Raw genomic sequence first — 23,314 nt, forward strand, 5'->3', positions numbered from 1 at the left:
AAAGAAATGCATGAAAGATGAAAAATGAAAAATGAATGAAACGGTCTTATTTAGAAAATTGTCTATCATTTTTTGTATGAAACACCAAAATAAAATATTGTAATTTTAAACGTTATATATACGTTAGAATATTTTTTAAATAATATATGATTTCTGAAAAATATTATATTGGTTTTGACATACTCAATATAGTAGTGATTATGACTGTGGTATTACTAATTTAATTTATTACGGTTTTGTATTCCTTTCATTTTATACTATTATTCACTACAAAGATCTTTTGTTCTATTGTTCAAACCTGAAACTGACAGCCAGTCATTTCGGTTGTCATTTTCAGCAAACTTCAATCTTCAAAATAAAGTGCTATTTCAAAACGGTTTTATGTAATGAAATGATGTCAAATAAAATAAAATCTGAGATTCGTAATATCTTAATAATTTGAGATATTGCGTATAATTACTAAAAAATATCATTAAGAATCTTTAATGATTTCCATAATTTCTTATAAATATTTAATAATTTCAGCGAGAGGTTCTCTTGGTGCAGATACCATTACTTAATTGTACTTGTCCTAAAGCCGCTTCAGAACAAAGTCTAGCTCTTTCTAGAAAAACTTCTTGAGCTTGTTCGTTGTTGTCTGCGTTTCCGCCCCAAACCTTCATCGCTGTATTCTTTCAAAGAGTAAACGGTTAATCGAAAAAACGTTAAATAAATAATGTATATTTTTTAGCATTTGTTTACTTGTAAAGCACGTCCATAGCAGAAGCTCAGCGTCCACGGTTTTTTCCCTTCGTAAGTATTAATGGCGTTCAAATTAAAAACAGACTCTGTATCTGATTGCCCGCCGCTCAAAAATAAAATCGCTGGCACTGCTGGGGGCACTGTTCTTTGCATAGCATTTAACGTATACTCGGCAACGATCTATGAATATTTCCGATTAATTTATGATTATAGATGAGGATATGTTCTGTGCAGTAAGGAAGTTTGCATTCTTTTCAATCCTCTTATGATTGGAAAGATATACTTTCGGGGAAATGATGTAGGACATGTAAATATCAAAGGCTTTGTTAGATATTTGTTAATATATTGAAGAATGTTTAACATTTAATATTAAATATTTAATGATACTTAATACTTAACATTAAATACTTAATGATATTAAACATTTAATATTAAATATTTACCATTAAGTACTTAATGATATTCAAAATTTAATATTAAATATTTGTTAAAATATTTAGCATTGTTTAACATCTTATGTGAAATATTTCTTTGAACATTTATCATAGTTCAATGTCTAACAACGAATATTTTTATTTAACTAAATATTTCTTACAATATTTGAAGGAATACGTTATTCTGCACGCGAGCTATATGTATGACAAATCTGTATAATAAGTTATTCAGAACACTTACTCATGCAAAGTTATTAATAATAATTAAATATATACATTCATTTATACATACATGCTCCATATTTTTAAATGTTGTTTCTATTAATTTTATTCTAGCAACTAATTGTTCATCATTTTTGTAGTAATATTGTACTTGTGGAGACAAGTAAAAGATATAATGTACAAACAGCTGTCTTGGTTTGAAAAAATGATAATAAAATTCTGTCCATATTGTTCGTAATAGAACACATGTTTCAAGCATTTAAAATACAACATATTTTGCATTGTTTAACATTTGAACATCTGAACTTATTTTCTTGTATTATCTCGTTAATATCTTAGTATCTCGCTATCTCGTTATTAATATTAAATATATGTTTATTGTCTTTTTCAATGATTGTAATATATATTAAAAATGTAAAAATAAATTCAAAATATAAAAATCAAAAGTTTCTAACAAACTATTTAATTTTATCGAAAGTTTCGCTCCTCTTCTACGATTCATTTGTTCATTTTTACTTCTACTTATTTTCTACATACTTGGGAGTATGAAACTCTTGTTCTATATAATTTCTACTTCTACTTCCTATTAATTTATAATACAATTTACAAACCGATATGGTTTTATCTTAATGAGACAAATACGTCTCAAATAATATTATTTTAAATACGTAACAAGATAAACATTGACTATAAATTATTTAAAAAAATAAATTCAGTTACATAAATTATGTTCACGATTGAGTCATTCTATCGCAACTCTGTAGCTGATAATCTTAAAAGTTTCCAATTAGTATGAAGATATAGAAGCTGAAAAATTTATTCCTACTTATAATAGATATACCTATTGCGAATTAAACGAACAGCAGGTCATAATCTCTGGAACAAAGTTTTAAAACTGACAAGAAGATATCATGTACCAGTGGTCGTTTAATGGATGTAATTTAATTTAAAAAGAATTAACTTCTGTTATGGGGATTAGAATGATAGATGATATAGGATTTGTTTTCTTGTTGGATTTGGATTTGTTTTCTAATACAGCATAATTTTTCTTTATACCTGCTGGTATCTTTGTTATATCTTTTATTATACTTTTATTACTATACTTTTACTTATACTTTTTTATATTTTAATAGTATAAAATATTCTGTACTATACTTAAATAGTATAGAATATTACAAAACACTCTATATTATAGAATACTCTATAATATAATATAATATTGAATAATATAGAATATTTTTCTGTACTCAAAAAGTATAAAATGATATTTTATATTCAAATAACATAGAATAATATTAATGCAATAATTAAAATTAAGTTGTTATACCTGAGGCGTGCAATTAACATTATTTTGTATTCCTGACAAAACCATAGCAGGTTTCAGAATCATTCCTTCAAGATAAACCCGATGCTCATTTAAAGCACGGAATAAAACTGATAGTACTTCTTCGTGAACCTCTAATGCTCTATTTATTCCATGATTGCCGGTATTTAATATTTCTGGTTCTACGATTGGTACGATTCGTGCACTCTGACATATACTGGCGTATCTTAAAACGAATAAATCATTCATTAATATTGATCAAGTGACATAACAATTCGCGAATAAATTAATGACAGAAAGTTATCGTATTAGTCAGCTTATAAGCGGATATTAAGATTTTAACCATAAAGCGATTAAAAGTTGTATAAATTCATTACCAAATAGTATTCACGTTAGATCATTTAAATAATTAAACATTCATTAAAGAGTAAATATAAATAGAGTTAAGGTACTTGTTAAAACTGGTATTTGAAAATTTTATATTATGAACAGCCATTTTTATACATTATTTAACACTGAAACTATCAAGCGATCAGATAACCATTTTACAAGTTTCTTTTTCTAACAAGAATTGTTAAAATACTTTCCTTGAAACGTATATTGATTTTCATCAAGATAATTAATTTATATTTATCGTATATCTTTCAACTTCATATTTAATTTCAAAATAACTATTTTACAAGTTTCTTTTTCTAACAAGATTTGTTAAAATACTTTTCTTGAAACGTGTGTTAATTTTCATCAAGATAATTAATTTATATTTATCATTTATTTTTCAACTTCATATTTAATTTCAAAATAAACACAAGTCGATAGGTCTAACAGTAAAATCTTTTAATTTCTTTTAAACAAAATACAGCAACGTTACAGCCACTAAAAACACCATAGAAAGACTACTGTAATTTCAATAACAAAAAATATATAAAAAGCATAAAGAAAAAATAAAGAAAATTACATAAAATAAAACTGCGTTATCTTGAAGCATGACCAAAGTTCCAAACCCCTAAAGTAACCCAATAATTTATCCGAAACCCCTAAAATCGCTGACTCCCGATAGAAATACTTCCTTAGCATAAATCTAGTCATCCTGGGACAAGCATGATTACTCCCTAGTTTGCATAAGCAACCAATTTAAGGGTTTATCGAGTCGAACCTTGCAAGGACGTTCGCATTCGCAGCCATGGCCAGCTGACTCGGCGTGGTCTCCGAGATGGTATACGTGCATCGCCATTTTGCGAAATGGCAGCCATCTCGTTTATACTGGATGCATCTCTCCTGCAAACTGTCCAAACCTTCCGTGGTGTTTTCGTCCTTCGTGCCAAATAGCTCGACCAAACCTCTGTCGACCTTAATGCCGGGTACGACATTTCTCTGGCGTAGCAGCTCGATGAAGTCAATGTCGTCCGTGGTTTTCTGATAAACTGTCTCGTGATGCAGAATAACACCGCTAATATATTTTGAGAGTCGGGACTACGACAAGAAAATGCAAATTGGAGAAAGTTTCCGATTGATACAATGTCGATGACTTGTCAGTGCATCTTTGTCCATGTAACGTTTCGATTTCGGTTCTTTTGATCGTTCGAGTATTGAGAAAAATTAGGGATTATTTTGTAATGACCTTGTCGGCTGTGAATAACATTTGTCGGTAATCGCGTCGTGTGGTTTCTGTGTTTTCTATGTTCAGTTCGTTGAATCGCTTTTCTAAGGAGGTTGGAGATTCGTCGCATGCTAGCAACCCTTTTCCTGGCGCGATCAAAGTTTCTACGATTTTTCGCAGCTCCTGACATAGAGCGGGGTCTAGGTCCGAATATTTTGTAACGGTTGACAAGATCTAGGAAATAAATATCAATTTTTGAGGTACAATTTTCATAGTTCTTAAAAGCATAATCCGGATTGTGTGATTAGAGCTCCAAGAAATGTATTAGAACTATAATTATTCGCCTTTTTTTAAAGTTTTAAGTTAAGCTTTAAATTTTAAGAGTATCGAACTCAGAACTTTGAACTGAGGATCTGATTATTATTACAGCCTAGAATTCGTTTGAATATTCAATCGTGAACATGGGTGAATAACTTCTATAATTTTATATCCTTGCTGATGTTTCATTTCAATAATAAATTAATTTTTAATAACTAAAATTTGAATATTTAGAAAGAAGATTATTTTCTTATTTCGTTAACATGATTATAGAATTTTGATTTTAATTTGATATTTCAATTTGTAAAATAATCATTGAACATTCTGAATTTGTCATTTTAAAATACGGCAATCTTTCAACTTTCTTCGCACGGTTTCTGTTATCAGTCACTGATATAAGGTCGGCAAAGTCCACAGACGATACCGAATGTTACAGCATAATCAAAGTTGCGTTTTTCGATTATTTGCTTCTTTTTAATTTCAGATAATCTAGTACTGATAAGTGTAATCCGGTGTGTCAATAAGGTACCACTTGTTTTGCATATTTGCAATTTTTATGAAAAAAAAAATAAAAATTTTGATTAAAGTATTTTGCAAGAGAAAAAGAGAAAAATATGGATTATGTTTATAAATGAATTAAAATGTGTAGTATACTTTTAGTGTATAATTTCACTGCCTTTTTCAACTAAATGAGGCAGGATTTATTTTTTGGTATATGGCAAATTATTTTAGGACGAATTAGTTTTTGACTGCTGATTTTTCAAATTTATAAATTTATGAATTTACAAATTTACAAATTTACAAATTTACAAATTTACAAATTTACAAGTTTACAAGTTTACAAATTTACAAATTTACTAATTTGCTAATTTGTTAATTTGCTAATTTGCTAATTTGCTAATTTACCAATTTACTAATTTACTAATTTACTAATTTACTAATTTACTAATTTACTAATTTACTAATTTACTAATTTACTAATTTACTAATTTACTAATTTACTAATTTACTAATTTACTAATTTACTAATTTACTAATTTACTAATTTACTAATTTACTAATTTACTAATTTACTAATTTACTGATTTACTAATTTACTAATTTACTAATTTACTAATTTACAAGTTCAAAAATTTACATAAATATGTAAATGCAATTTTTTTCAATTGTATTATGAACTTGGGAATATGAAAATTTGAAAAATTAGCATTTTTAAAATTTGAAAAATTAGCATTTTTAAAATTTAAAGATTTGGAAACTTTTAAACGTACAAAAATTACAGTATTTCTTATTGTTAGCAAAATCGTATGTATGCGATATTTATTAAAATTTGATTATAAAACAATTTAAAATTGATATATACGATTTTGAAGAAATCAATTTGTAACACTTAACATGTACCATCCAGTACATTTCTACAATAACCACTATTATCGAAACTATATTTTTGTCAGTAATTAGAAATGTATTTTCTTGCAGTAAACTAAATAATACAAATATTTGTACAGTGATGGAATTAATAATAAAACTATAACAGCTTACTTTGTCTTTGCAAGAACATTTATCTCCTAACCGCATCATTGTTGTATCATTAATTTAAACTTTACCAATAACACCAGTTAATTTAACAGAGATGACAGAACATCGAATATATTTTTACATAATTTTAAGAATCATATTTACAGAAATTTTTGTGGAAATTCCTGTCTTCATTCAGGAATTATAAAACAGTTGAATATTTATTTATTATCAAAAGGTACATAATCGTAATTTAAATCTATAATACAACAATTGAACTAAAGTTATCTTTTTAAAGAATCATTAAGATATTGGTGAAATATTTTTTTTTTATTGAGGAAAGACATGACTGGTTATGGAATTATATAAAATGTAATGTTTCAAATTAATATTGACGATATGAAGCATATTTCGTAATTGACCGCTACCAATCACCGGAAGAACCACAACGAAAAACCCTACTCGTTTCGTGTATAATTCTTCATTGAAAACTTGCCCTGAATTTCGACAAATTTTCGAAATGGAAATCGATGAAAGGAATTGTTACAAGTTGTTAAATCGAGGTTAGTTGCGGTTACGTATCAGCAGGATGTATAAGTACATTGATAGTGAGCAAGTATTTAATAATTATTTTGCATTATTTTGTCGTTAACACATCCGTTTATATGTGATTCTTACCTATCATTCCATATGAAAACACTTCACAGTGAGAAACCTCCATTTATGATTTGGAAGGTTATTCATCGATGCGACGAAACGATAAATACACGTTGAAAAATACAATAATTAAATCTAGGATAGATTTAATTCATTTAGAAAGTTAGTGAAACGTTACAATGAGTAACAGAGAGAAAAGTGATTCACGATCGGAGCAATGCTCCAAAGAGAGAGAAGAAAGGGAAAGGAAACAGTCGGTCTCTTCGCAAAGCGATGATTCCGATGGTAAAAAAAAGAGGCGTAACACGTGCAGTAAAGATAAAAGAAAGAAATCGAGACATAGAAGTAGTTCTAGTGGTTCGAGCTCCTCTAATGCCTCCAGTCGTGAAGCTAAACATCAAAATGACAGAGACAGGAGGACCGACAAATGGGATAAGAAGTATGAGAATGGAGTTAGACCATACCGAATGAATGCGAGAGAAAGTAGAGGGTACTATAAAGGACGCAGCGGATTCTTTGATAATCGAAAGCGTAATTTTGGTTATCGACCTTATAAGCATGGATTTTATGATAGAAATAGAACACATAACAATTTGCAATATAATAGATATAATAACGAGAGAAGAGGAAACAGATTCTTTAATCATAACAATAGGAGACCACCTTACGATAGATCCAGAAGTCGAAGCAATCAGGATCATGATCATCAAAGAAGCTTGAAAGACTCCAGCGAACACTCGAGAGAAAGCAATTCAAAAGAAAGACCTGTGAAACATTCTAATATTGAGAAAATGGAATCAAAAAAGAGGGATGTAGATGATTCTCATGTGAAAGGAAAAGAAAAAAAGAAAGAAGAAGATACACAAGAAAAGACTGATCATCTTGTTCGCAAAAAATCAAAGAGGAAAAGGTCTTTATCCTCTTCAAGTTCCTCGAGTGTAAGCAGTACTAGCAGTGACAGTAGTAGCAGTAGTTCTAGTAGTAGTAGTACTAGCAGTAGTTGTAGCAGTAGCAGTACAGATTCATCCGAGGACGAAAGAAAACGTAAAAAAGCAAGAAGAAAAGCTAAGAAATTAAAGAAAGCTATGAAAAAACGTAGAAAGAAGAAGAGAATGAAGAAAAAGTTGAAGAAGAAATTAAAGAAATCTAAAAAGAAATCCCGTAATACTGAAAAGTCCAAAGACAGTGTTTCAAAGAATTCTACCCAAGAAATATCAGAAAAATCAAAGGCAATGGCACCAATGACAAAAGAGGAATGGGAAAAGAAACAGAGTGTAGTACGTAGAATTTATGACGAGGAAACTGGAAGATACAGGTAGTTGTCATGAAAACAAATCCAATTTTATTAACAGATGTGCAACATATATTAAGAATTACTAATAATTAATTAAATACTCTCACAGATTAATTAAAGGTGATGGAGAAGTGTTAGAGGAAATAGTGAGCAAAGACCGCCATAAAGAAATAAACAAACAAGCAACTAAAGGAGATGGAGAATACTTCCAGGCACGCCTGAAAGCCAATGTTTTATGAACTATTTTTCTATGTACGCTAAAAAAATATCCTTATATAATAATTACTTTATTCTCAGTGTTAAAATCCTGTATGGCAGTATGTTTTTTAATGTCTCAGAGAAAATACTTATGTGTTGTACATTAACGAATTTACCTACAGTGTGATTTTGATTATATTACATACACAACCTTAATGACCAAATGTTGAAATATAATCAACAACGAAAACAATTTAGACTTAAGCAAATTTTATATAGTCATTTTTTTCATACTATGATTATTAATGTTCTTTGTCACATATGATCAAAAAAATTTTCAGTATATTTAAGACATAGAACATGATGTATTAATTTGAAGAAAATTTGTAACTATTTATGAACTTCATAAGTCAGTTACATTATTTTCATAAATAAAAAATTAATTGGTAAATCATTTTCAAAATATAAATTTTATTTTATGCAAGTAGTTCTATTATTATTTATATACAAATTATCTTACAAATTTATAAAGCTTATATTACTATTCAATAGTTTCTTTAAATAATGGATATATAAAAATTATTTCGTTATGAATATTAACATTATATGTAGTTAAGTAATTCATATCAGGATAAAAATCTTATCAAAACCAAAAGAAAATATTTTATGTAAATTAAATGCTTATTGAAGCCCTTGTGAATTAACAGTGGAAAAGATACAGTTATATGTATTATACACAGAATCAATACAACTGAATAAAATGAGTTGTGTGTCCGTCTCGGTAAATAGGATCATCTGTAATTTCTGCACGGCATAGTGGACATGATCGTTCCCTGTCTAACCATGTTAAAACACATGCTTCACAGAAAATATGTTTACAATATAATTTTATTGGCACTGAATATTCCTCGTGACAAATCGCACATATACCACCAGATGCTGCTATCTGTTCTTTCGACGGAGATACACCCAAATTCTGTAAAATTATTATTATTTTATAAATTCATTTTACTAACATTTTTGTTTGCTTTTTTTTTTAACAAACGTACAAAACGTACCGCATTTTGAAATAAGTTCCAAATAGCAATGTAGAACAATTTTATGCGAGATAATAAATCATTTCTTTTGCTTAATCCATACAACGCAGCAAAACATACGCCTAAAATCTTTTCTGGACCTTGATAAGCTTCAAACAAATAATATAACCATGGTTGAATTGGTGCAATACATCTGTAGAGTTGAGATGTTGCTTCCACCATCAGATAGCACTTTCCCTGCAATAAAAATTTCATTTAGTTTTCAATAAACTAATGCTATTAAAGCATTATATGTTGAAACTTACCCTTTGTCGCAGTGCCAACAATTTTAACGGAATACATGTTAAAACCACTTTACAAACGACAGTAAGCAATTTTAAAATAAAATCCGTTACCAACACTGACCACAACAATTCCCAAATTGTAAGTGGTTGCGTATATGGAGAAAATAGATGTGTTTCATATTCGAAATTAATAAACACTATACATGCAACAATATAACATGTAATAACTAAAAGTGACACCCAACTCTTATTATGTTGTTTGGCGATTTCACGTTTCACAACATTATTAGCATGATTAAATGTTACAAGTAATACTATAAAATTCAATATTCCAGCTCTATTGTCATAAAGACCTTTAGTAAGAAGAATAGAAACAAAGGGAATATATTTCTGAAATACTCCAATTAATGCGCGTGTTTCTGGATTCATTTGTAATCCTTCGGGATTATTTTCCTCTACATTATTATTATTATTGTTATTATTATTATGGTTGACAATATTGTTGCTATTATTACTTTGATTTTCACCCACAACCTCGTTTGCAGCCTCACGAATATTGTTTAAAAAATTATCTGTTGTTGTTGTTTGATGCTGATGATGATGACTGTCATACGTTGAAACCTCGCGTGAATTTGTACTATCTTCTGGGTGATTTTCAACATTAATCACATAATTGTCAGATGATGCAATAGGAACAGTATGCGTTGGATTTTGAATTCTTTGAATGTTTAATAACGAAGTTAACGAAGCACTAGGCTGCTGCAAGTAGAAATGATAATGACATAAAAATTATCTATATTATTATATGGGTTTATAAAATCTACATTGTGGCTATACTTACAATACGTACTTGTTCTATAAAAGGTCTGATCTCTTCTATAGTAGTAGATATATTATTTGCAAAAAGTCTAGATTGTTCCATAGTTCTAGCACCAAAATTAAAACCTATGTCAACAGAAGTAGATCTAACTGGTGTCACTGGATGTGTCATTAGCAAACCTGAGGATTGCCCATTAATGTTTGACATATGAGGCATTGTAGAAGTGGGAATTACATTAACAACCTCTTCCAGTCTCACGTTGTCTGCCATTCTATATACACAATAATAATAATTATATATATTTAAATTAACATATATACACCCACACAATTTGTTATCAAGAATTTATGTATGTAAATATACATGCAAATATTCTTTAGAATAGAACTTCAAAAACGGCTCTAGATGCAACTACAAATTAATCTAATCAATGACAATCAAGCTAACATATATTCTATCTACTGACGCAAGTGCGTTAGTATTTTTTTTATCAATATACGTAGATCAGTAAAAGGTTTACATACGGTATGGAGTTTATTTTTATTATGTTCTCCCGAGGAAGCATTAATTAACATCAAGATGATTCAATGTAAGTTTTTGACCATGTAATCATGTGACTAATATTGACACAACATATGGTAAACGGTAGGAAGAAGTAGCATATTCACCACCGAAGATTAAATATTAGAACATGCGACCACAGATTGTAGCAACCGATACAAAAAGCTTTTAGGGGAAATCCATTTTACGTTGAGATTCGATAAACTACTACAATGCGTCACAAAACACTACTACATTCTTCAGAATGTTATAATCTCCTCAAAAACTTGAGGAAAGCTTTGATCCATAGTTTTTTAGAAAAAGAGATATATATGTAAATGTATAATCTGTAGTCAATGCTCTTACGCCATTTTCTCTAGTATTACTTTTGCTCAGCGACTACTGTAGTCACTGTTTTGCTTGAGATTTGAGATACCGACAGAGAACCGTGTCTATAATTTATTGGGCCCGAGGAAAAATGTTGAGATTTCAGAAGAAAATGTTAATTTTTAAACAAATTCAAGTTCCGTATAAATCTTTGATACAACACAAAAATTAAATTGTTTTAAAAAATCATACACTGTCATGGCTATGGGTTAATAACTTTTCTATGCAATTGGGTGCTGTGTTAAATTAATCAAACCTTATTTGGAATATTTATATTTTGAAATTTTGGTACTTTGAAGTTTTGTAATAATGGAATTGTAGGACTTTAGAATTTCGTAACTGTGTGACTTCAGGATTTTATACTTCTGGAACCTTGTCAAAATATAATTTGGCATAGACTTGAGAATTTGTCGCTGTTTATGAGAGAAATGGTACGGCACTGAAGCGAGCCGGTATAAACGAGAAATATATTATTAAATCGTTTTCAAGTGTAATCTTATTTTCAGGCTTAATTTTACTGGCAATGTTTAGGAAACAATCTTATAATAGTTTCTTGTCCTAGGTTCAAACAGTGCAGTAATATTTCTTTGTTAAACGGCCAAAAATTAATCGAGACCATATCAAATTTTGACATGCTGTGATGCAATGCATGTCAGTTCAAAATGATACGTAACGGTGACATACGGATATTTGACGCTAGATGATACTCAAATTTTAGTTGAAAATATCACTGTATGTCTTGTGTAATAGAAGTTGTTACATAAAATATCTTAATTATTAATTATTATATTATTTTATACAATATAAATTATCATGAAATATATTAATTAATTATTTATTCTAATAATAAATATTATCATACACAACAATATTATAACTTTATAATTAATTTTTTTAAAGTTGAAATGTCAGTACAATATAACGTTGTAATAATTACAATATTGTGAGTCACTTTGTTTCCATTCGTTGCTTCTGAGTTACTTTCCACTCATCTAAGTAGCTCCTGTGTTTAAAAATTTTATCTTTCAGATATTTGAAATAAATGAGTCATTGGGAAACATTTTAATGACCGAAAGATAACTCAAATTTTGACTATAAATGTTATTTGAAGTCACATGTTTGTACGCGCTATGTGAAAGACACTACTAATGCTATCTAGCGGCAAAACACAGGACTACCGAAATAAAAATTGCATTTCGTAAATTAAAACATTTTTATGTTTCACTTATGTTTTTGCAAATTGTTCCACGGTCACGATAAAGTCAGAAAAATGTCCTCAGAGAAGGCTTGAATCTTCATATTCGAAAGTTTAAAATATTTTGTGAATCTTAAAATGTTTTATCATCTAATGGTGTGAAGGAGAAACTAGCTAAATGTCACGAGCACAATTTTTATATTATTTTTATTTAAATTACATAGACGACATATACATTAACAGTATTCAATAAAACCACATTAAATTATATGTATATGTACGCGTAAAAAAATATTGAAAAATTTCTATTTTTAAAGTTTTGTTTAATTCGCGGCATCATTTTCAGAATAGTCGATCGTCTATAAGGTAGGAAATGACAAAAAGTAAATAAATAAATAAAGAAACGTAATGAAATAAAAAGGTAAAGAAATAAAATGTAAGGTAAATAAAATTCATTACAGTCGCACAAAACGAAAAATGTATATTTCAATAAACTTGTTCATAACAAACAGCGCTTAGATGATACAATCGAAAAATTATTTAATGAAAGAACAGCAAAATATGTTATAAAGTATGTTGATATTTATTGAACCGCTGAAGTTTATTTTCGAGGATGTTCAACGTGTGTCCTTCGTTTATTTTTCCTCCGCACCCCTTGGATCGAATTCAAATAAGTATAAGTGCATTTTGATGTTGGATGTTCAATCGGTGCATTAATAACTTTCGACCAAATGATAGATGCGACTGCACCCAACGTTCGTGACATGCATAACAACACTTGATTGAATTCCATGTCTTTCATTCCGTAAAACTTGAAAAAATACGATACAAATTTTTCAATAATCTTATTTAATACTTAAGTGCGATGATTAAAAAATAGTTAGCTTCTATTACCTAAAACTAATACATTCGTTTGATTACTTTTTGATATATTTAATAGTTACACAAGAAAAATAATTTTGTACAAAACAAGGAAACAAACATACTAAATGGAGAAATTTCGTTCATATTGTAATAAAAATAGCTTGTATACGCATTGCCCCGTTTACGAACTTACCCCACTTCAGCTTAACTATTCTATTCTTATATGGAATAATAAAATGTACCTGCAAAACTGGCGCCGCGATTGTATTTTGTTCAGGACAAATTTTCATTCCTTTGGAACTCTTTATCATCGTGTCAAGTATTCGGCTGATAGCTTGCGATAACTTGAAAATTATTCAAACATATTTTATTGATTATCGTAATATACCAGAAAAATTTTGTGCGAAAGAAAAAAATCGTAACAAAAACACATAAATAATAATTTTGACAAAGGCTCGTAAACGATATGCAATCCAATGAAATTATTATTAACAAAAAAATAAATGTTTGTGAATGCACCTTTATGTCAGGATTATCTGGCATAGATTCCTTCACGTAGTTTAACATTGCGATGTATCGTGAATCGCAAAATTCTGCTTTTCTATAACCAATTAATTCCTTATTTTTTATCAAAGTACCAAGATAATCTTTCAATTTCTCTTCTTTCGGCTCGTGACCCCAATATTGTTGTATTTTCGTTTGAAATTCCATATACTGTAGATTTAATAAAAGATTGTATAATAAAGTAAGTGAAAAGAGGAATAATAATAAATTTATGGATGAAACGAATATGTCGATCAAACACTGTAGAGAACTTGCGAAATTACTTGTGACATTGTGCCGCTCTTCGGTTCATCGGTGTATGCTAACACACCTGCTGCCAAAGCTTGATTGATATTCGATTGGGAAGCGCCGAGTATTTCTGAGATGTGGATAGCAGGAACTCCTCCGTTCTCATCACTGAAACAGAAATGATAGAAAAATAGATTTAGTAGAATTTTTATAATGAACTTGCATGTTACACAAAACCAATTGAATCTTTTATTATAAAAAGTGGGATATTTAAAAAAATGAAGTTAACCCTTTCCCTTACTTTGACGACTCTCGGTCGTGACGCGCTTACAGCTAAAATGTGACAAACCTTACTCAAATTTTGAATATTCTTCAACTTGAAATTTTTGTCCACCTATAAGTTACATTATCAAGGATCTCTGAATATAAAATAGTTACAACATTTTAATTTTCTTTGTTCGTTATAATGTTATAGCCCTGAATAGTTAGTCTTGACTGACGCATCTGTTAAATAAATGGTAAGGGAAGGGGTTAACAATAACAGTAGATAAAACACCGGAATAAAAGGATAAAGCTAAATAATATCGCAAAATGAATTGAAGAAATGAAAAATGTATGGACATAATTTACTCACGCATTTAAGGTAATAAATAATCGAAGGAAGTCTGCTATAGATTTCTTATGACTTTCAGAGATGTTGGACGAATTGCTCAAACATTCTAAGAAAAATTGCACCCAATCGCCATCTTCTTTCACATTTTTAAATTCTTCGGTCCTAGCGATTAGTCCTATTATTGCGGGTAGCGTTGCAAGTAGTTCCATACCATCTTCATAAGCATACTTAAAACAGAAACTTATGATTGTACTTTGTATAGAGATAGTTCACTGCAAAGTGGCGAAAATACTACATTTTCAAATCACATTGAAAAGTGGGCTCGAGAGGCGCCTCTCAGGCGCCATTCGATTTAATACAATAATTTAAAAGAAGCATTATTTAATTAATTTTATAATAGTGCTTATGTGATGTATAAACATAGTGAAATAGACAATAGTGAAAATTATTAGTAAAGAATTAATAACTTCAAAAGAAGTCATTTAACAGTTTAATTAATATTTTAAAGTTACTGTTTGCAAAAAGTAAAATTATCTTCGAGTGCAAAGGGCTAATAGTAATAAAAAAATATATGTGTGTGTGTATGACAATGAATTTTCCGAAATTATTTTGTGTTATTTTCATTTTTTTTTATCAATAATTGAACTACCATTTTAGTTTTATTGAGATTATTATTAGTATTATTAATAGTTCAGTTATTAATAACAGAAATGAAAATAACACAAAATAATTTTGGAAAATACATTATTATACGACATACAAATTTCTAATTGAGCGAGCGAAGCTCTTATACTTGACTTTGCAACTTCTTTGTCCGCGTTTTTCTTTTGCACCACTCAATCAATTCTCATCAAATTTTGCACGCACATGCGTATGTACATCCAGATGGACATAGAAAAAAAAATTTTAATCGGACTTGCCACGAACGAATAATCACCGAAGAAAATGATCCTAAAAAGTGAGGGTCCGAACACGCATATAAGGAAAATAAAAAAATGAATATTTCAGCACTTTGGGGACGTAGTATGGTTCCTGAGGCATTTAGAAACAAATTTCTATTAGGGTTTGATGCGTTTTGACGCCTAATAAAGCCAGGAAATCAATTTTTGTCGAATTCGTTCCAAAACGGTACAGGTGGCGCCATCTAGCGGCGAGCGGCGGAACTACGAAAAACTAAAATTTCGATTTTCTCCGAAATTTGGCAATTTTACGTATTTCTGAGGGTCAGAAACTGTTCTGTGACCTCTCTAGAATCTATATAACGCCACAAGAACCTCCTTAGAGCGCTAGAAAAGAAAATAAAAAAATAGGTCAAAACATGGACTAAAAAATTGGCGTCCATCTAGCGGTAAAAGTTGGAACTACGAAAAACTAAAATTTCGAATTTCTCGAAAACTAACGAATTTTAAGGACTTCTGAGGGTCAGAAATCAATCTATGACCTCTCTGGAACCTGTATAATGCCACAAAAACCCCCTAAAAGCGCAAGAAAAGAAAATAGAAAAATAGCCCAAAACATGGACTAAAAAATTGGCGTCCATCTAGCGGCGAAAGTTGGAACTACAAAAATATAAAAATGCGATTTTCTCGAAAATTAGCGAACCTTGAGTACTTCTGAGGCTAAGGAAGTGTTATGTGATCGCATTAGAAGCAAAATAAAGCAATAAAAGTTTCCTGAAAGCTTTAATAAAGAAAATAAAAAAAATGTCATTTTATGGGGAAAATTTGTAGCGCCATCTAGCGGCGAAACAGCGAACTAAACTGAAAAAACGTATGCCCGTAAAATGACATTTTTTTTAATTTTCTTTATTAAAGCTTTCAGGAAACTTTTATTGCTTTATTTTGCTTCTAATGCGATCACATAACACTTTGTGAGCCTCAGAAGTACTCAAGGTTCGCTAATTTTCGAGAAAATCGCATTTCTATATTTTTGTAGTTCCAGCTTTCACCGCTAGATGGACGCCAATTTTTTAGTCCATGTTTTGACCTATTTTTCTATTTTCTTTTCTAGCGCTCTGAGGAGGTTCTTGTGGCATTATATAGATTCTAGAGAGGTCACAGAACAATTTCTGACCCTCAGAAATACGTAAAATTGCCAAATTTCGGAGAAAATCGAAATTTTAGTTTTTCGTAGTTCCGTCGCTTGCCGCTAGATAGCGCCACCTGTACAGTTTTGGACCGAATTCGACAAAAATTGATTTCCTGGCTTTATTAGGCGTCAAAACGCATCAAACCCTAATAGAAATTTGTTTCTAAATGCCTCAGGAGCCATACTGCGTCGCCAAAGTGCCGAAATATTGCACTTTGCATGCGCAATAGAATTGATATTGGCGGCTCATGTACGTATCGGAATGCTGACACAAAATAATTAATTACTCGTTACCCGAACATTATTTATGAACTTTTATGATCGAACCATGTACATAATGCATTGCTGACCAGTCTTCAATCATAAAAATGCACAAAATATATCCACAAAACGTGTAATTAATTATTCAAAATAACCTCGTGTATAGCGCTTGTCACCGTGGCTGGCCTTTGGTTATTAGTTAATAACTAATTAATGTCATTAAAAATCTGAACAAATATGATACGAGAAAGTAGCTGAGGGATCACTGAACATTCTTTTATAATAAAAGTCCATAAATTGTGTTTAGAAAATGTGTTATTAATTATTTCAAATTAGCTCATGCGTGCGATGTATTCCGTCGACTTCGTGTTGGATATTAATTAATAACTAATTATTTACAATAAAAATGTGAACATATGTGATATGAGAAAGTAGTTAGGGAATCAGTGAACATTCTTTAATCATAAAAGTTGATAGACTGTGCTCAGAAAGTGAGTAATTATCGATTTTGCATACTCATTATCGTATATATTCCTCCTGCGCGCCGCCCGCGCATGCCACGGAGGAATAATCACCAAAAAACCATATCCCCGTAGACTTTAATGCAAAATTGAATTAGCTCGCGCTTATTTACTAAACTTTTCAACTTTTTTGTTCACATTTTTCTCTTGCACCACTCAATCAACTCAACCGAATGACACGGTTGACTATTTTTGCTTTAGCGTGAAATATACTCGCTCGCTCAACATTGTTAGTCAGGCGCGGAGCGCCTCAATCAAACAGATCTAGTAATTGCATTATATCTACACAGCTCACAAATATTTTATAATTTCCAAGTTATAAAAAATTTGTCCTTGTTTCTTCTTTCATTCTGACCCTAATTCAACTCACTTCCCATAGAGTGTGACTCTGAGCACCGCTTCTTAAACCTTCCCTCAAATACTTTCCAGAATCAAAGATAGTAAGAGCCACAGACAATTTACTCAAAGGTGTCGTAGTTTTTGGAAGACTGTGAAGAACAGAACCAACGATGCCACCTCCAGGTCCTGACCACCATTCCTTTCTTTTTTGACGACGTACCGACCAATCAGTTATTAAAGAAGTTGTTTGTTCTTGCGTTGGAACATCACCCGTTAACAACAACCAAAACACCGCTTCAGCACTCGGTGATTTTCCTTGTCGAGGTAAAAGCATAATCACTTCTGGTATCGTCAGTCCTCTGTACTTAATCTATCAATAATGTAACATAGATATCGAGATGATAAAATATGGTGAATGTTGACAAGGGAGGACCTATTATACATAACACGTCACTCAATAAGTCCCCGGTCTGACACATATATGGCGACACTGGTGACAGACCCACGTTATTTTCGAATAATATTAACCTTCAAACAGTACGTGTCAAAATTTCAGGGTATTCTGACCAATAGTTTAGAAGTTACAGTCATTTTAGTACCCCCAGTTTCGTAATTTTGAAGACAATGGATAGAAAGGAATTTCGTGTGTTGATTAAACACTGTTTTTTAATCGGAAAAAATACTGTTGAAGCCAAAAAGTGACTTCATAAGCATTGTAGGGACTCTGCACCAGGGAAATCAACTATCATTGACTGGTATGCTGAATTTAAACGCGGTCATACAAGCACCGATGATGCTGAACGCTCTGGTTGCCCAAAATCAGCAGTCGTTCCGGAAAACATAAAAAATGTCCACAAAATAGTTTTAAAGGGCCGTAAACTTAAGTTGTGTGAGATAGCTGATGCCTTGAAGATATCAGAAGGTAGTGTCTTCACAATTTTGCATGAAAATTTGGGCATGTGTAAATTGCTTTCAAAGTGGGTGCCGCGTTTTCTCTTTCACGAAGGCAATGCGCCGTGTCACAAGTCGATGAACACGATGGTTCAATTGAATGAATTACGTTTTGAATTGTTTCCCCACACACCGTACTCCCCAGATTTGGACCCCAGCGACTACTGGCTCTTTGCAGATATGAAAAAAATGCTCCAGGGAAAGAAATTTGGCTCAAATGAAGAAGTGATTGCGGAAACTGAAGCTTATTTTGGGGGCAAAGACAAATCGTTTAATATAAAGGGAATTGAAAAGTTAGAGGAGCGTTGGAATCAATGTATCACACTGGAAGGAAAGTATATTAATGATTAAAGTGGAATTTCTAAAAAAAAATTTGTTTTTCTTAGTTAGACCAGAGACTTATTGAGTGACGTGTTATATTGCTATATACTTTCGGAATAATTGTACATTAACCAGTTAAGTGTGTTTGATGACTATATCCGCCATGGAGATGTGGCAGAATTTTGTGCCATGTCGACTATATCCGTCATGCGTAAAATTTTGTTACAATTTGATATTTAAATTGTAATTTTGGCGAAACTAAATTATATTCGTAAATTGTAATACGTTTAAAATGTTTAGAGGTCAACACGAAATGAAATAAACAAATAAAAAGTGTAAATGATTTGAGATGGATTCATAAATTCTTGAGAGCTAACTTGTCATCGCTTGATTATCGCGACACACACTGGTGCGCGCTTTGCAAAAAGATCGCCACAGTTAACTGGTTAATTGTATATTATATTACATAATTCACTAATTTGAATGTAATGAAAATATTTACTCCGTGCTTTGGATCAGTTTCAGACGTTTCTCTAACCATAGTATGAACACCGTTTAATCCTTGATACAAATTTTCTACGGTGATATTGCCGATCACAGAAGATCCATGTTGTTGACGGAAATTTCTTAATAAATCATAGTATATCGGGATCTTCTCACATAACGCTTCCTTTAAATTTGTACTCGTGCTGGGAACTCCTCTGATTGTGCTTACCTTAACATTACATCAACCACTTCATATTCTTGCAAAAATTGAACATTTTTAGGCACAATATTAATACAACATAATACAAAATTATGTTCAATCAAAATAATGAAAATAATAAAAAAAGAAATTGTAAATATAGTTGTATCATTTAAAATGATTAAAATGTGGTGTTCAAATAAGCAGGCTAAAGAGCTGAGAAAAATAATTATACATATTTTAAATTTATATTTTTGTGTTTAAAATTTGCATTTAAATTAATATATTTTATATTAAAAATTCATACTTGAAAGTATTTTTTTAAATTTAATATTTAGAAGAAAATTTGTATACTTAAAATTCATAAAGAGTAGAATATTTTTCTTCTAAAAAAAAAAAGAGAAATATAAATATGCGAATATTTTTGGAGTTGAATTTTTATGAATCATTTAAGGGTGTTTTAAGACCACGATCGATTAATTTCGAACAGCAAATTGGCTGCGAATAACCTCGTACATCGATAAATCGATTCCAACCGTCAATACGTGCCGATGTCCTCCGGTGTTATTACTGCCATTCTTGTAATTCCTGACATTCCTAAGAATCATTATTTGCAGATGCTTGCACTGAAATTTTCTATAAACGTGGAACATTTTTTCTGAAGTAGCCTCTTGAGAAGAACAGCTTTCAAATTTGAAGAATTTTCGCGACCGAAGATCATTACGTTAGAAGATAAAATTCATTTCACCGATTACAGTTTTACTTTTAATTTGTAACGTAGAATTTAATCATTGCTTTAGATTCGAAATCACGTAGAATTTAGTCATTGCTTTGCTTACGTTTGTAATGAACGAACATTTTTATATTTGTATGCATATCGAGAAATAATCTTCTCTTTTTTGTTTATACTGTGAAGTATGAAAATAACCTTATTATGTAGCATACTTTATGTCAGTTTTTGGATATAAAAGAGATTTGTGCGAATTTGTTGAAATGTGGTAAAATTGAAATGTCTTCAAAGCACAAAACAAATTATTAGGTTTGAATAAATTGTTAGAATAGTTTACGAATCTGCTGTTAGAATAGTTTGCGAATATAAGAAATTAATTACATTAAATTTATTAATATATGTTTTTTATTTTTTATTTTTTACAATTTAGAGAATTTCTGGGGATCGGAATGACGGAATTTATAAATACGCAAGTACATGTTTTTATTCATCTTTATTTTCAAACACTTTTGTACATCAAATGACTTAATATATTTTATTAATAGATAGATACATTACTAACACTTAATTCTAAGACGGAATTATCATAATAATATGTACATGTTAGTGTGCGCTGTAATACAAGCTCTTATAGAAAGCTAATAAAAATGTGTTGAGAGAATAAAGATAATGTAACAATTAATTTACTTCTAAAAAGTTGAAGAAGACTGTAAGTTACGGAAAAAAATATGATGAATACGTAAATCGGATGATTGCTTTCTTGCGCTGTATTAAATGTCGTTCGTATTAGGCTATTTGTACCGGTACTTGCCTAATCTGGACGTCCCTTTATGTAAGTTCGACGCAGCGCCATCTAGCAGTGAAACGGGGAACTTTAATTAAATATCGTTCACATTAGGCTATTTTGATAGGTACTTGCCTAATTTAAACGCCCCCTTCGGCGGGTTCGACGCAGCGCCACCTAGCAGTGATGCGCGGAACTACAATAGAAACGTCGCTGATGGTATATTACCGTCAGTCAGTGATGAGATATTGGACCGGTTTTTGCGCGCATGCGCGAGAAATGCAAGAGCGTACGCAGCGTATGTATTTAGTGGCGCCACTAGGTGGCTTTATTATATATTTTGCTTGCAGTTATTATAGTACCTTTCCTTTCCATCTGCTCCTCAAATATGAAAATATGTATATAATGTAATCTTATGCAACCTATACATTCATATTTCACAACCAAATTATAAAAATTTTTGAAAAATAATGAGGGGTGATTGAGGTACCCTATTTTATTGAAACTTGTACTTTACTGAGACTAAAATTGCCGCGCATGCGCGCAAAAACCGGTCCAATATCTCATCACTGCCGTCAGTGTTGGGCAGTCTCAGTGCATGCGCAGTAAGCTATCCGTAGAAGTCCTCAGTAGCGTATACACTTTGATGAAATATAAGGTATCATTAGGTCCTAGTAAGGAAAAAAAATAAATCTGAAGAAAATTGCAGGAAAAAGAATAAAAGGGTTAAATAATACAACAGATTATATATAATAAAAGTAATATTAAATTTATTTATGATTATTATTATTTTTTACGTTTGCAGCCGATTTATTATATGAATACCAATATTTGTTGCAAGAGCAAAGGAAAAAGATACCGCTCGATTTTTATCATATCTATGCATGTTAACAAAATAAAATCCATGTATTTCTTTGTTATTGTTTCTCTAATATTATAATTTTCTCACGTATAAAATATAGTTATTCAAAGAGGTTCTTCCAAGTCGTTTTTCTTAAATAATAAATTCATTTAGTGTTTTAAAAGTTATTGTGCTTTTGTGTTATTTCAAATATAATAATCTCCTATATTCCATCATATTATTCCCATTATATTATATTATATGTATAATTCACGATATATACATATATGTATATTAATAAATAATCATTTTGCAACATATCTGCAAGATTAAGTTAAAAAAAATTAATAAATTTAAATAATTACAACAATAAATTTGTTAATAAACTACCAAAAAATATAAAATTATAAAAAATATGACGTTAGAATAATTATACAGCAATCAATGAGAATGGCTGCACGCTATTGGTGGATTACATGATGTCTGATTGGCTACTGTACACTAGCAATCACTCTTGCACTTCGATTTGATCTATTGGTCGATTACGTGATGTCTAATTGGTTACTGTAAACTACCAATCGCACTTGCACTTGAAGAGGTCGCCGCTGCTCAATTTTGTTTTGGAAGTCGCGGAGGTCGGATCGGCCCTGTCAATACTTACCGGTACGAGTCAAGGGTTTACTTTACCGATATTGTGCTTGTCCCTGTATTACCTACTGTGCTTTAATAAGTGTTTAGTGTGTTTTAATAAATATTTTTTAATAAATATGCGGGTGTATTAACAAATTTTATGGTGTGATTCTACAAGTGTCAGTGACTTAACCAGTGTGTTACCTGCATGCATATACGGATGTATTAGTGTACCTAGTGTACTATTACTAGTGTTCAGTGTGCTTTAATAATTATTTTTTATTAATTATGGGGGTGTATTAATAAATTTTATGGTGTGGTTCTACAA

At 30.6% G+C, this 23,314-nt stretch overlaps 4 protein-coding genes across 7 annotated transcripts; 1 reads left to right on the forward strand and 3 right to left on the reverse strand.

Moving 5' to 3' along the window:
* Positions 1-467: 467 nt before the first annotated feature.
* LOC100881472 (fructose-bisphosphate aldolase) lies at positions 468-6,369 on the reverse strand. Its single transcript, XM_003706184.3, has 6 exons — positions 6,179-6,369; positions 4,340-4,552; positions 3,875-4,191; positions 2,725-2,947; positions 742-921; positions 468-671 (listed from the first exon to the last, which is right to left on the reverse strand). Exons 1-6 carry the CDS (start codon positions 6,215-6,217, stop codon positions 522-524), a joined length of 1,122 nt encoding a protein of 373 aa, XP_003706232.1. The 5' UTR covers positions 6,218-6,369; the 3' UTR covers positions 468-521.
* A 283-nt stretch (positions 6,370-6,652) lies between these two features.
* Positions 6,653-8,474, forward strand: LOC100881140 (uncharacterized). Its single transcript, XM_003706181.3, has 2 exons — positions 6,653-8,126; positions 8,215-8,474. Exons 1-2 carry the CDS (start codon positions 6,991-6,993, stop codon positions 8,342-8,344), a joined length of 1,266 nt encoding a protein of 421 aa, XP_003706229.2. The 5' UTR covers positions 6,653-6,990; the 3' UTR covers positions 8,345-8,474.
* Positions 8,475-8,754: 280 nt separating this feature from the next.
* Positions 8,755-11,424, reverse strand: Rnft2 (ring finger protein, transmembrane 2). Of its 3 annotated transcripts, none has more exons than XM_076542279.1 (5): positions 11,351-11,424; positions 10,466-10,715; positions 9,646-10,383; positions 9,362-9,577; positions 8,755-9,279 (listed from the first exon to the last, which is right to left on the reverse strand). In XM_076542279.1, exons 1-5 carry the CDS (start codon positions 11,353-11,355, stop codon positions 9,046-9,048), a joined length of 1,443 nt encoding a protein of 480 aa, XP_076398394.1. In that variant the 5' UTR covers positions 11,356-11,424; the 3' UTR covers positions 8,755-9,045. The 3 variants fall into 3 exon arrangements, with proteins under 3 accessions (XP_076398394.1, XP_003706228.2, XP_012147474.1); XM_003706180.3 differs by having other exon boundaries at positions 10,475-10,715; positions 10,969-11,420; XM_012292084.2 differs by having other exon boundaries at positions 10,969-11,419.
* A 1,602-nt stretch (positions 11,425-13,026) lies between these two features.
* On the reverse strand, positions 13,027-20,898 carry LOC100881363 (citrate synthase, mitochondrial). Of its 2 annotated transcripts, none has more exons than XM_003706183.3 (8): positions 20,538-20,898; positions 19,819-20,031; positions 18,076-18,414; positions 14,857-15,062; positions 14,258-14,390; positions 13,950-14,144; positions 13,673-13,774; positions 13,027-13,377 (listed from the first exon to the last, which is right to left on the reverse strand). In XM_003706183.3, the coding sequence occupies exons 1-8, from the start codon at positions 20,652-20,654 to the stop codon at positions 13,168-13,170; spliced, it is 1,515 nt and encodes a 504-aa protein (XP_003706231.2). In that variant the 5' UTR covers positions 20,655-20,898; the 3' UTR covers positions 13,027-13,167. The 2 variants fall into 2 exon arrangements, with proteins under 2 accessions (XP_003706231.2, XP_076398393.1); XM_076542278.1 differs by having other exon boundaries at positions 20,518-20,897.
* Between the last annotated feature and the right edge of the window lie 2,416 nt (positions 20,899-23,314).

This window comes from Megachile rotundata, chromosome 2 (assembly GCF_050947335.1).
Source record: "Megachile rotundata isolate GNS110a chromosome 2, iyMegRotu1, whole genome shotgun sequence".
In the NCBI taxonomy this organism is placed as follows: Eukaryota; Metazoa; Arthropoda; class Insecta; order Hymenoptera; family Megachilidae; genus Megachile; species Megachile rotundata.